At 35.2% G+C, this 15,135-nt stretch overlaps 1 protein-coding gene across 5 annotated transcripts in view; it reads left to right on the top strand.

The window, feature by feature from the left end:
• Positions 1-15,135, top strand: part of Arhgap44 (Rho GTPase activating protein 44) — a 211,469-nt gene that overhangs the window by 153,637 nt on the left and 42,697 nt on the right. For all 5 annotated transcript variants that reach the window (XM_046420729.2, XM_058571591.1, XM_046420732.2 and 2 more), the window contains exon 7: positions 453-570. In XM_046420729.2, the coding sequence (XP_046276685.1) occupies positions 453-570 (118 nt within the window). The remainder of the gene's footprint in view (positions 1-452; positions 571-15,135) is intronic.

Below are 15,135 nucleotides of genomic sequence, written 5' to 3'. Positions count from 1 at the left end.
ACTGTGTTCAGCTGATTAAGTTTCAAACATCTCAGATCAAAAGTCAGTGAGGTGATGGATGTTTATTAACTTGATTTGATCATTCCACATTGTATGCTGAGCTTAATGGCTCAGCATATCACAGTGTCCCATAAATGTATGAAATTCTGATATGTCAGTAAAAATAACATTGATTTTCAAAAGACAGCCAAAGCGATTGTCATTTGGCCTTAATGTTTGGGATCCAATAGGAAAACAGTGTCAGACGGCGGGGGATGCTTGTCCTTTGTGGAGGGCAGTCGCTCCTTGGCTTTGGGCAACAGTTGGGATGTGGAAATGTGAGCCCCCTTTCTCATGATGGAGGACTTGGTACCTTTTCATTCCTTTCTGGTGAGAGTGCTCAGCATTCCCACAATATCCAGAGGGCTCTGCCTGTCTCACTTCTCTCCTCTTTTTCTCCTCTTTTCCATCAGGTGGCAGCAGACTTCCAAGTCTTCAGGTCTGTCCAGCAGCTTACAGCCTGCGGGTGCCAAAGCTGATGCCCTCAGGGAAGAGATGGAGGAGGCTGCCAACAGAGTGGAGATTTGCAGGGTACCTGCCCTCCTTACTCCTCTGACCTGGGGCAGACTGGGGAACCCTCAGGGATTTCCTTTTCTGTTCACTGGAGTTCTCTTAAAACTTATTAGTGAATCTTTAATTGGACTAAATGTCCCCAAACTTGCCTGCCAGCTAGCATCTCCCAGGAGTCTAGGAAGAACCCAGAATCGGGACTCTGATGGTGACCTAGACAGAGGGGCAGCACTAGATTCTCATCGGTGACCCTACTTGGTAGGCAAAGAGAAAATGACCTTTGTTTCTGTGGGGAAATTTTGTAAGACATCTGAGTCTCAAAAAAATAAATTAGAAGCCACACAGGACAATTGAGAATTTAGACTACCGAGGAGCCTTGCCTCACCATGACACACAATTGTTCCTGTTCTGTAATATTTCCTAAGTCACCATATTACCCATCCTGTACGTCCTGGGAGATGAGGACCTCTGGAGTCAAAATGCTAGCCATGGAGATAGTCACAGAGAAAAACTTCCCACTTTCAGGGGACAATGGGTCACGCTAAGAATTGTGACTGTGCTCGTGGAGTGAAGCCCTACATTGTGCCAAATCACGATTCCCATCTCCTTTTCCCACACACATCTTGGAGGACTGAATTAGCAGTACACCATTCATGGTTCTCTTGTGTGTGTGTGTGTGTGTGTGTGTACATCTGGTTACATGCATATGTGTCAGTTCGGGTTTCCAAGGAAACCCAAACTGTATTTAGATCCAAAAATATCATGTTTCTATAACTATTCTGGGCTCCTGTTATCTTCGTCACACACAGTTTTAAAGAAAGTAATCACTTTGCATGCAAGCACCCCTGTTCTTTACGACTCTATCTAGTCTTCTTAGCTTCCATTTGGCTTATTCTTTTCTAGCCACTCTGTGCAGGTGGCTTTGACTTTGCATTCAGACGACATTCAGAATCGGATAGACTTTCTCTTTGGCATTAGAAACATTGAAAGATTTTTAAAGAATTCATCATCTCCCAGCCTAGCGTTCTGTGGAACTAAGCAAAGTGAGGCCAGCACATCAGATCTAAGATGCATTGTGAGTAAAGCAGATTTGTTATGTGAACTCCTGGGTAAATGGCACATATCTAGCTGGTGTGCTATTCCTGAAGTATAATTCTTCTCCCTTTTTGATTTCCCTTTTACTCTGTATTCTTTAACTGTTTACCATAAATAGATATTCTCCAGTTAAGAACATTAAAATATATATATATATATATATATATATGTGTGTGTATATATATATATATATGTATATATATATATATATATTTTTTTTTCCTATACATGGAATATACAAGTGGAGAGGCTGAATGAGAATGTCCAAATACACCAGAATAAAAATGAGTTACCTTGGGGCTGGGGATGTGGCTCAAGTGGTAGTTCGCTCGCCTAGCATGCACAAGGCACTGGGTTTGATTCTCAGCATCACATAAAAATAAAATAAAGATATTGTGTCCACCTAAAACTAAAAAATAAATATTAAAAAAAAATGAGATACCTTGATATCTTTTTTGTAGCTTCTTACATTTCCTATTGTGCCAAAAATATTCCTCTTCAGAGATTATCAAGTAATATATATTTACTATGAGCAATGAAATAATACAAAAATATGTTATGAAAACACCAATAATCCTCTCCCTTCCTGCCCATCAACCCATTTCCAAAGAAGGTGACTAATATCTCTTCCCACCAATATTTTTTAAAACTTCCTGTGATAATATATTCTATTATATGCTGAGTGACCATAAAATTTATAAGAATAAAGGAAACCAGTATTAAGAACCTGTTTATATAGCCCTCCACACCTTTTTGGACAATCATACCACCACTTACAAATATATAATATTATTCTGGTTTGCTATTTTTGCTATTTTTAATAAAATAGTCATGCTATTTATATTGTATTAACCTACCATTTCGTTTTCTAAATTAACACTGTATTTAGGACATCTCGCCAAGATAGTGCCTATCTACCTAATGTAACCTTTTTGATAAAGTGCATCATATTCCATGCAAAGGAATACAAACACATACATAGATACACATGTGTACATGGATACACATGCATACACACACATACATATACACACATGCACCATGACTACTTATTTCAGTATTTTCATATTGAGGGAAATTCAAACTGGTGTAGTTCTGGTTTTTTTAATATTGGGGTTTATTTTGACATAATGATGCAAGCATGGACTCTTTAAAAAAAAAAATATATATATATATATATGTATGTATGTATATTTAGTTGTAGATGGACACAATATGTTTGTTTATTTTTATGTGGTGCTGAGAATAGAACCCAGTGCCTCACACATGCTAGGCGAGCATTCTACCACTGAGCCACAACCACAGCCCTGTTTTGTTTTGTTTTTATCCTTCATCAAAATGATATGATAAACAACCCTATGTATATCATTGTATCCTGGTAAATTTTTTTCTATAGAGTACATATATTCCACTAAATAGTATTTTTTCATCAAAGTCTGTGCACATTTTTTTTTTCAATTTTAGTGGAGATTGACATTCTACTTCTCTGAAAAGGAAATTATAATTCACATTTTTACCATCAGTTTTTAAAAATTACACACTTCCCCTCATTGAAACCAGTAATGTACAATTTTGGCCAGTCTGGTGGTGTGTGTATGTGTGTGGGGAGCTATCTCTATGTTATTAAAATATGCATTGAAAATTAAAATGGAAGTTATGAACATGGTTTACCTTTTAGGTAGAAGATACATAATGGTCCAGGTAGGAACCATGACATATGCAAATGATGGGTGTATCTTATGTGTTTATTGAACAGTTTACATATATTTATTGGCATTCTCAGTTTGGGAAATTGCCTAAATTTATTAGCAGTTGGGCTAATAACTTTTTTTTTTAATTATCTGTATACTAGGGTCATTAAACTTTTTGTGTGTGTGTGTGTGTGCTGCATATTTTTATTTCCCCATGTGCCATTTGCCTTTTGACTTTGTTTATTTTGGCATCTGCCATTAAAAACAATCACATAAGTTTATTTCTTTTGGGAAAAGTGTCTGCCTCTCCCTTTATGTGTCTTCTACCTGAAGAATAAACCACATCCATACTGTCATTTTAACTTTTTAATGCATTTTATACATTTTAAGACTCCAGGAATTTATTTTTATGCATAGCTTAAAATAAAGGTGTTTTTTGTTTGTTTTCCATTTTTCTTTCAGTTGGATAGTCAGTTATGCCAGGGGTATTTATTTAACAAGCACCTTTCCCAGAAGTGAAATTCTCTACTCTCCAGGTCCTCAAATTCATTAGTGAACTCTGTGTCCTGTTAATTAATCTCCGTGTCTGTTCCTAGGACAATGGTACATAAATCTGTTTTCATGACTTCACGCAGATGCAGTCTGGAGTAAGGCAGCGCCACTATTTCTCATAGTTACCTGGGCGAGTCTGTGACATAGAGCAGATAGATCACCTTGAGAGCAACTCACTGTGGGTTTTGCTGAACTTCTCTTCTGACTCATTTCTGCTTCGTTGGTTGCCAACGGTATTAAGTGTCCACTTTGGTCTATCTCCCTCTATTTCTGAGTTCATTGAGTGGACTTCCCTGATCTTTTCATAGTTGTATATTTTGTTATCAGGTAAGACAAACCTTTGGGGTCTCCTCCTTTGTACAAACTAGAAAAATTAGAACATGTGGAGTAAAAATGATGAGTAGGAATCCAGGATTTCTCTTTGTTTACAGAGAAGATCTCACAGAGAGGACCCAGATAGGACTCTCCAAATCTTTGGGGCCCAGAGAATCTTAGCCCACCAGGAAGCCAAGTTTGGGGTGAAGGAGGGGTTTTAGAAGACGCCACCTACGGGGACCTCAGGTGGATGGCAGGTGCAGGGTCCTGCCTGGGTTCTCTGAGCCACCCAGCCAGTCCCTGTCTTGCTTCCATATTCAAGAAGAGACAAACCCCAGGCCTCTCTACTGGTGCCCACTTTCTCTTTTCTTCCCATGACTACTTATAAAAGTACCCTGAACCAGGGCATCTTGAGAGGGTTAAGACATTGGTAATTTTTCACTAAGATGGGAGGAAGTGGAGAAGGACCTGTAGTCACCTTTGCTTCTCCATCGTGAGGGTGATGATGGTGGTTTAGTGAAGCCTTCAGACTGGGGATCATCTTATTTGTAATGTGCTCTGTCCTCCCCTTTAGGTAAATGATCTGGCTGTGCCCAGCCTCCTCAGTGTCACTACCACCTGGGATCAGGAAGCTCCCAGTGGTGTTTCAGGAAAGTCCACATTAGTGGAAACTCTGCCACCATGTAGCTTCCTTAGATCTCCTGGGAGAGGTTCTCCTGGAAGAGAAGAATCTCTATATCATGAGCTACTAATCCTGATGGCAGGTGTCCTCTAAGACATCAGCCTCTCCCCACCTGGCTCCATAATCTGCAGAGTCCCCAAATTTACATCAGACAGGATTTAGGTTCTGAGAACATTCTGTGTAGGAATAAGGGGCAGGAGAGTGGTGCTCACTATTTTAAGGTGTTTAAAAAAAAAGTTCTGAATAAATGATTCTTCTGTCTTAGAAAAAGTAATAAAAGTGTAGTCATCCCTCAGCATCTTTGGCGGATTGGTTCTAGTATCCTGCTAACACCAACATTTGTGGATGTTAAAATCCCTTATATAAACCTTGTAGTATTATATGACCTATATTCCTCCTTCTGGGTACTTTAAATAGTGTCCAGATTATAAAACCTAATTTAATGCAAAGACTGTGTACATAGTTGTTATGCTGTATGTTTATGGGATGGTGATGAGAAGGGAAAAAAAAAACTATGTTCAGTACAGCTGTAATTTTTTTTTACAATATTTTTGATCCATGGTTGGTTGATTCTGTCGATGTAGAACCTATAGATATCGAGGGTCAGCTGCACCCAAGAATTCAAACACTTTGGAAAAATATTTACTGATGGTCATAATAAATTTCAGACAGCACATCTTGGTGCTCCAAATAAAACTCAAGAAAAGATGGATATTAGGCACCACTAGATGAAAATGGAAATGGAACTGAATGAGGCTGGGAATTATTTTTTAAAATATAGTAAAATAATGCAGGCATGAAATTGCTCTTAGTCAAGAAGAGATTGGCCATTGCAGAAAGTTGAACCGCTGGTATAGAGGAAAACTTGGGAATTTCTTCTATATCTTAAAGAAAGAGCCAATGAGGAATAAAAATAACGGGAAAAATGAAGATGTCAAATGCACAGGTAATGTACAGATAGCAGTAGCTTCTGAAAAACAGAACAAATCAGAGCAGAACAGAAAGATAAAATAGGCTTGCATCAAGGTCTCTTTCAAATATGTGGATCAGATAAATCAGTGGTTTTGCCTTTATCTGTACTTGTGAAATTTTGTCAGCAGTATAATTTTAATATATTTTGTTTTCAGAGCACTTCAAATTTCATAGAAAAATTACATAGACTCTAAAGAGAATTTTGTCATTTCCAGAATGTCATATAGTTGGAATCAGGCCTTGTGTACCATCTTCAGATTGGCTTCTCTCACTTAGTAATATGCATTTTAAGTTTCCTCCAAATCTTTTCACAGTTTAAAAGCTCATTTCTTTGTCACACGGAATAATATGCTCCATTTTCTGGATGTGCCACAGTTTTTTTAATCCATTCATCTATGGAAGGGCAATTTTGTAGCCGCCAAGTTTTGGCAATTATGAACAAAGATCCTGTAGACACACATGCACAGGTTTTTGTGTGGACATGTTTTCAGTTCAATTGGGTAAATACCAAGGAGCACCACTGCTGAATCCCACAGTGATAATATGTTAGATTTGTAATAAACTGCCAACTGTCTTCCAAAGTGGCTCTACTACTTTGCATTCCTACCAGCAATGAATGAGCATTCCTGTTGCTCCACGTCTGTTCTGAAATTTGGCATTTTCAGTGTTTGGGATTTCAGCCCTTCTAGTAGGTACATGGTAGTGTTCTTTTTTTTTTTTTTTTAAATTTGCAATTTCTTAATGATATAAGAAATTTCATGTGCTTACTTGCCATCTTCATATATTCTTTGATGAAGTGTTTATTAAGATCTTTTGCCCCATTTTTAATTCTTAATTTTTAAAACCCTTTTTAAAAATAAATTTATTTAAACAAGACCTCTGATTGGGAAGGGAAAACATCTATATATTTTTTTCCAATCATTTATCTGAAGTTAATGACAGATTGCCCTACCTGTAATAATGGAATGCAAAATAGTTACAAAGTTGTCCTTGGTTTTGTAATGATAAGTGGAAAGCATCAATGTTCTGTCGCTGAAAATATAAAATATATGCAAGGATTTTTATGTTGTTTTGTTAAAATAGTTGGGGCAACAGAATTTACTGGAATATAAATTTAAGAACTGAGTATGACTTTAATGGAGAAAGTAGGGTTTTTTTGTTGTTTTTTTTTAAAAAAACAGGACCAGTACTTTTCCTCATCCCATCTCCATTTGCTGTTAATCAAAACACTGTTGGCATTTAATTTAAATAATGAAATATGGCTATGCATATACAACACCTACATTTATATAATAGAGGAGAAAATGAATGAAACAGAGAAATTCATATGAAACAGGATGTGGTAGAACAAATTGCAGTTATCTAATTGAGATAGTATTCTTCATTTGTAAGAGTAGCTTTCTGAAGGAAAGTATCAGATTCCCTTTTCAATAGACACCTCCTGTCAGCACTGGAACATATCAACTGAATCTTCGTCCTCCATTTTCAACTACACAAGCATCTGTTTCATAGGTTGGTTGTCCGTCCAATTGCAATGTGATGATGTCTTACTAACAAACCCAGTCATTCTCAAGACTTTCATGAGTCACCCTTCCTCCCCCAGTACTAAGGCTCAAACCCAGGGCTCCAGTACTGAGGAATGAACCCTGTACCTCTAGGCAAGTGCTCCACCACTGAGCTACATCCCCAGCCCCTGCCTCTTAATTTTAAACCTTATCATCACAGAACCATCCTTCCCTGACACCTTTCCATTAAGATGATCAGTGCTCCTGGTCTTGACTCTTTCCTTGGGCTTTTCATGAGCCATGGTGAGTGTCAAGCATACTGTCAGCACCAGGAGTGGTAGAATAAACCCCCCTTTTTAATGGGGTTGTTATTTAGAACTATTTGAAAACATTCCAGTCTTCCTTCTGACTGATTTCTAGTTTAATTCCATTGTGTTGAAAGCAGACTTTGTATGCTTTTTATTCTTTTAACTTTGTTAAGGTATGTTTGATAGCCCCGAATGTGGTCTATCTTGATAGACGTTGCGGATGAGTTTAAGAGTGTATATTCTGCCATTGTTGGATGACCTGGCCTGTCTATGTCAATGATGTCAAGTTCATTGATGATGCTTTTGACGTCACCTGTGTCCCTACTGATTGTCTACCTGCTGGATTGGTCCGTTCCTCACAGAGATTTTAAAGTCTTCACTGTGAGGTGGACTTGTCTTTTTCTCACTGAAGTTTTATCAGTTACTGCTTCTTATTTTGGTGCTCTGCATATACATGAAGGATTATTGTGTCTTTCTGAAGTAGTGACCTCCCTGTAATGTAATGCCCATCTTTATTCCTGATAATTGCCTTCCTCTGAAGTCTTCCCTATCCAAAATATTAATATAGCTCCCACTTTAATATATAGCGTATATGGACTATGTCCGTGAGTTTCTTGTAGACAACATATAGTTGAGTCTTGTTTTATGATCCCGCTTTGACAATCTGTCTTTTCATTGGCATATTAAGACAACATAATTGGATTAATATCCACTGTGTTTGGTACTATTATCTATTTATTGCCCCTGCACTTGCTCTTGTTTGTCTTCGACAATTTTTCTTTTGTGATTTTTAATTGAACATTTTGTCTGACTTTGTTTTTTCTTGATATGTTTTTTAAACATATCCATTCTACACTTTTTTAAAAAAATTATGGTTTCTCTAGATTTGGAATATTCCCTTACAACTAATTCAGTCCACTTTTAAATCACAATACTGTTTCATAAGTAGTGGGGAGTAACTTTTAGGAACAAAGTATTCCTAAGTCTGAATACATTATTGCTACTATTATTTCTTGCAAAACTTTAGCTGTTATGCCAATTAAGAATAAGAAAACAAGTTGTAATTTTTACCTTCACCTGTTCCTTCTGCACTGTTCTTCCATATAATTTTCTTCTTTCTGAGGAAGTTACGTTTAATGTGTTTTTGTTTTGTTTTTGGTACTGGGGATTGAACTAAGGAGTACTCAACCACTGAGCCACATCCCCAGCCCTATTTTGTATTTTATTTAGACACAGGTCTCACTGAGTTGCTTGGTGCCTAGCTGTTGCTGAGACTGGCTTTGAACTCGAGATCCTCCTGCCTCAGCCTCACAAGCTGCTGGGATCACAGGCATAAGCCACCTTGCCCGGCTAACATTATTTTAAATGAAGCAGTTTATTTAGCATTAAACATTCAGGCAAGAATGCAGATATTATCCATAATTGATTGAATATTAATGATAAATGTGATAAAAATAATTCTGATTATCAGAATTAGCATTAAACATTCAGGCAAGAATGCAGATATTATCCATAATTGATTGAATATTAATGATAAATGTGATAAAAATAATTCTGATTATCAATGATAAATAAATCTTAATCACAATAATTTTATTTTTCCCACTTATCTTCCCTTTATCTATCTATAAAATTAACTATTTTATGGAGTAGTATACTGTTGTACTTCTCATTTATTTATATAATGTGATGCCTTCTATTTTAATCAGTTTCATAAACATTTTTGGTATTTTGTGATAATAGAAGATGGCAATTGATAAACAGTAGATGGTGTATGATTTTTATAGGTTCCCTTTATACAGTAGAAATAAGGATTTTTTTTGGTTAATTTAATATGTGTGTGTGTATTTTACTTCTATTTTTTAATTGTTTTAGTTGTTCATTTTAGATTTACATGACAGTAGAGTGTGTTTTGAAATACCATACATACATGGAATATATAACTTATTATAATTAGGATCCCATTCTTGTTGTTGAACATGATGTGAAATTACACAGGTCATATATTCATATATGATCATAAGAAAATTATGTCTGATTCATTCTACTGTCTTTCCTATTCCCACCCCTCTCCCTTCCCTCCATTTTGCCTTATCTAATTCAATGAATTTCTATTCTTCTCCCTGCCCCCATTATTGTGTGTAACATCTACATATGACTGAGAACACTCAGCCTTTGTTTTGGGGGGGACTGGCTTATTTCACTTAGCATGATATTCTCCAGTTCCATTAATTTACTGACAAATGCCATAATTTCATTCTTCTTTATAGCTGAGTAATAGTCTATTGTATGTATGTGTGTGTGTGTGTATATATATATATATACACACACACACACACACACACACATATATATATATACATACACACACACACACACACACAGTTTCTTTATCCATTTATCTGTTGAAGAGCACTTAGTTTGGTTCCATAGCTTAGCTATTTTGAATTGAGATTCTGTAAACATTGATGTGTCTGTTTCACTATAGTACACTGATTTTAAGTTCTTTTGGTATATACACCGAGGAGTGGGATAACTAGGTTAAATGGTGGGTCCTTTCCAACTTTTCTGCTTCCCATAGTGATTATGCCAATTTGCAGTCCCAGTAGCAATGTATGAGTGTACCTTTTACCCATATCCTCACCAACATTTATTGTCACTTGATGTTCTTAATAATTGCCATTCTGACTGAAGTGAGATGGAATCTCAGTGTAGTTTTACTTTGTATTTTTCTAATTGCTAGAGATGTTGAACATTTTTTCATGTATGTGTTGACCATTCCTATTTCTTCTGTGAAATGCCTGTTCAGTTCCTTTGCCCACTTATTGATTGGATTATTTGTTTTTTGTTGTTGTTTTTGGTGTTAAATTTTTTGAGTTCTTTGTATATCATGGAGATTATTGCTCTGAGATGCAGGTGGCAAAGATTTTCTCCCACTCTGTAGGCTCTCTCTTCACGTTCTTGATTATTTCCTTTGCTGTGAAGGAGCATTTTAGTTTGATATCATCCCACTTATTGATTATTGATTTTACTTCTTGTGCTGTAGGGGTCTTCTTGAGGATGTTGGTTCCTAAGGCAATATGATGGAGAATTTGGGCTACCTTTTCTTCTGGTAGGTGCAGGTTTTCTGGTCTAATTCCTTGGTCCTTGATCCACTTTGAGTTGAGTTTTGTGCAGGGTGAAAGATAGGGTTTAATTTAATTTTATTACATATGGATTTCCAGTTTTCTAACATCATTTATTGAAGAAGCTGTCTTTTCTCCAATGTGTGATTATAGTGTCTTTGTCTAGTATGAGATAACTGTATTCGTGTGGGTTTGTCTCTGAGTCCTGTACCATTGGTCTTCATGTCTGTTTTGGTGTCAATAACATGCTGTTTTTGTTTCTATAGCTCTGTAATATAAGTTAAGGTCTGGTATTGTGAGGGCTCCTGCTTCACTTTTCTGGCTTAGGATTGTTTTGGCTATTCTGGGTCTTTTTATTTTTCCAAATGAATTTCATGATTGTTTTTTCCTATTTCTATGAAGAATGGCATTGGAATTTTAATGTGCTATACAATTTTAATAGGAATTGCATTAAATTTGTATAGCACTTTTGGTAGTGTGGACATTTTCAGAGTATTAATTCTGCCTATCCAAGAACATGGGTGATCTTTACATTTTCTAAGGTCTTCTTCAATTTCTGTCTTTAGTGTTCTATAGTTTTCATTGTAGAGGGTTTTCACCTCTTTTGTTAGATTAATTCCCAAGTATTTTATTTGTTGAGGCTATTGTGAATGGGATAGTTTTCCTAATTTTTCTTTCAGCTAATTCATCATTAGTGTTATGAACACAATTGATTTATGGGTGTTTATTTTATATCTTGCAGTTTTGCTTAATTCATTTATGAGTGCCAGAAGCTTTCTGGTGTTGTTTTTTTGGGGTCTTTTAAATATAGAATCATATTGTCAGCAGATGGGATAGTTTGAGCTCTTCTTTTCTTATTCATATCCCTTTAATTTTCTCCTCTTGTCTAATTGCTCTGGATAGAGTTCCAAGGACTATGTTGAATAGAAGTGGAGAAAGAGGGCATCCCTATCATGTTCCAGTTCTTAGAGGGAAAAGCTTTTAGTTTTTCTCCATTTAGAATGATATTGACCTTGGGTTTAGCATATAGCTTTTACAATGATAAGGTATTTTCCTACTGTCCCTAGTTTTTCTAGTTTTTTTTGAGCAGTAATTGATACTCTTATTTTGTTAAATGCTTTTTCTGCGTCTATCGAGATAATTATGTGATTCTTGTCTTTAAATCTATTGATGTGATGAATTATGTTTATTGATTTCCATATGTTGGACCAACCCTGCATTCCTGGGATGAGCCCCACTTGATCATGGTGCACTACTTTTTAATATGTTTTTGTCTGTGATTTGCCAGTATTTTATTAAGAATTTTTGCATCTATCTTTTCAGGGATATTGGTCTGAAGTTTTCTTTCCTTGATGTGTTTTTGTCCAGTTTTGATATCAGGGTGATATTAGCCTCGTAGAATAAGTCTAGAAGTGTTCCTTCCTTTTCTATTTCATGGAATAATTGGAGGAGGATTGGTGTTAGTTCTTCTTAGAAGGTCTGGTGGAACTTGGCTGAGAATCCATCTGGTCCTGGGCTTTTCTTGGTTGGTAGGCTTTTGATGGTGTCTTCAATTTTATTGCTTGCAATTGATCTGTTTAAATTTATTGTGTCCTCCTCATTCAATTTAGGTAGGTCATATGTCTCTAGAAATTTTTCCAAGTCTTCAAGGTTTTCTATTTTATTGGAGTATAAATTTTCAAAAGAGTTTCTGATTATCTTTTATATTTCAGTAGTGTCCATGTTGATATTTTTTTTTTCATGAACTTTAGTAATTTGAGTTTTCTCTTTCTTTTTTGTTAGCATGCCTAAGGGTTTATCAATTTTATTTTTTTAAAAAAACCAACATTTTGTTTTGTCAGTTTTTTAAATTGTTTCTTTTGTTTCAATTTCATTGATTTCAGCTCTGATTTTAATTCATTTTATACTTCTACTGCTTTTGATGTTGATTTGTTCTTTTTTTCCTAGGGTGTTGAGATGTAGTATTAGGTTATTTATTTGTCAATTTTCTGTTCTTTTAGTGAATGAGCTCAATGCAATGAACTTTCCTCTTAGAACTGCCTTTATGTCCCGGAGGTTTTGATCTGTTGTATTGCTATTCTCATTTACCTCCAAGTATATTTTTTATTTCATCCATTACTTCTTTTGCTATCCATTGGTCATTCAATATTCAGTCTCCAGGTGTTAGAATAGCTTCTATTTTTTATTTTATCATTGATTTCTAATTTCCATCTATTATGATATGATAAAATGCAGGGTATCATCTCTGTTTTCTTGTATTTGCTTTGTGGCCTGAGAGATGGTCTGTTTTAGAGAAGGATCCATTTGCTGCTGAGAAGAAAGTATATTCAACCATTGATGGATGAAATACTTAACTCTCTCTATATAAAGTCTAAATTATTGATTGTATTATTTAGTTCTATAGTTTTGTTATTTAGTTTTTGTTTGGAGGATCTATCCAGTGATGAGAGAGGTGTGTTAACATCACCCAGTATTATTGTGATGTGGTTTGTTTGATTCTTGAAATTGAAAAGGATTTGTTTGATGTATGTAGATGTTCCATTGCTTGGGGCATACATATTTACGATTGTTATATCTTGTTGATGTATAATTTCCTTAAGTAATATGAAATTTACTAGATGACCTAACCCTCTTTGGATTTTTGTTTTATTTTTTCTTTTTTAGCATGCATCATAATTTTTTGTTGAAAGGGAGAGAAAATGTACTATGTAAAAGGAACTGTAGTAAACAGACCTTTAGTGATATGGTGGTAAAGTATGGGAGAAGGGAAAGTGTCTACATCCTGTCATGAGGCTTAATCTTTTGCTGAGTGTGTGCACCTGGTTTGTGAATTTCACCAGGGCTTTGCAGTTTATTTTTCTCTTAGGTGGGACAGAATGGCCAGAAGAAGCTGAAACTGAGTTTTTCCCTTCTCTTCAGGTGGTTAGGTATTGGAAAACAAAACAACAATAAAAAACAATTCAGTAGTTTAAACTTTGGTAAAATAATTTCTCTTGAGAGAAGACCTTGTTGAAAAGAATAGAATGGTCTGGCATATTTCAGAACGGTAACTTTTCTTTCCCTTGGTGGATTTTTTTCCCTGGTTAGTTTTTATTTATTTATTTTTTTCCTTTTCTCTGAAACTCACTGTGAGAACCTGGTAGAACTCCTGGAGGTAAAAGGTGGGGCCTTCTTGTGCCTGGGTCTCTCTGGAGGACTTACCTTTCAGGCTTGTCCACACTGAGTCTGCAGCAATTAGTTAATGTGTATATATATATATATATATATATATATATACACACACACACACACACACACACACACATACATACACACATACATACACACACACATATTTTTAAAAATTATATATAAATATATATTTATACATATAAAATTATATATAAATATATAAATATAAATTGTATATTACATATAAATAAATATATGGGGATATATATCCTTATATATTTATTTATATAATCTATAATCTATAATCAAAAAGCTAAATAATATATATGTAAAAGCCCTAAGTATATCATCAGAGGAATGAATCATAGAGAGAAAATCTTAATAGATACCACTATAAGATAAAACTTGAATAAAGTACAGTGACTCTTCCAAAGTGATAATGCCCTAAAAGGCAAATGGAAAATTGAGGTGAAGTCTTTGAATATTGATAAAGTCAATGGTCTCATAAATGAAAGAATTCTTACAGACTTTATAAATAAGGATTAGATGAGTAATCTCATAGGAAAATTAGCACTCAGCATTGATGAGCAATTGACTATGGATAATAAAAGAAGATGAAAAACATAATCTAGAAGGAAGCTAACTTCTTGATCAAAAATGCCATTTATTATTTTGATTTCATCTATATATTTGATAGTGATTTCTTAGAATGAAAAGGTTACTGTGGAAAACAAAACACTTCTGAGTTATTCTTTTTAAAAAAAAATGTTTATTTTTTTTTAGTTTTAGATGGACACACAATATCTTTATTTTATTTTATTTTATTTTTTTATGTGGTGCCAAGGATCAAACCCAGTACCTCATGCATGGAGGATGAGCACTCCACCACTGAGCCATAACCCCAACCCCTGACTTATTCTTTATAGTACAGTGACCTTTCCAATGGGTATTTGCAAGTACATAACAACAGCTCTGAGGTTCCAATCCATTATTATCTTTTTAATGTATTTCAATTACATTATTATCTTTCTAATATGTTTCAATTAACTGTCAAGAATTATAGTCAGAATAAATTTTAACTGCAGAATTTGTCATAGGGGACTAATTAGGAGATGGGTGTAAAACCTTTCTGAACAGACATCTGTCCAGTTGTTATAATAGCAAAAAAAT

The sequence above is a fragment of the Marmota monax genome, unplaced genomic scaffold, assembly GCF_021218885.2.
Source record: "Marmota monax isolate L192 unplaced genomic scaffold, Marmota_monax_Labrador192_F-V1.1 WCK01_AAM20220418_F8-fsc00274, whole genome shotgun sequence".
In the NCBI taxonomy this organism is placed as follows: Eukaryota; Metazoa; Chordata; class Mammalia; order Rodentia; family Sciuridae; genus Marmota; species Marmota monax.
Note: the sequence above shows the minus strand (reverse complement) of the source record. Positions and strands in the feature narration are given on the sequence as shown.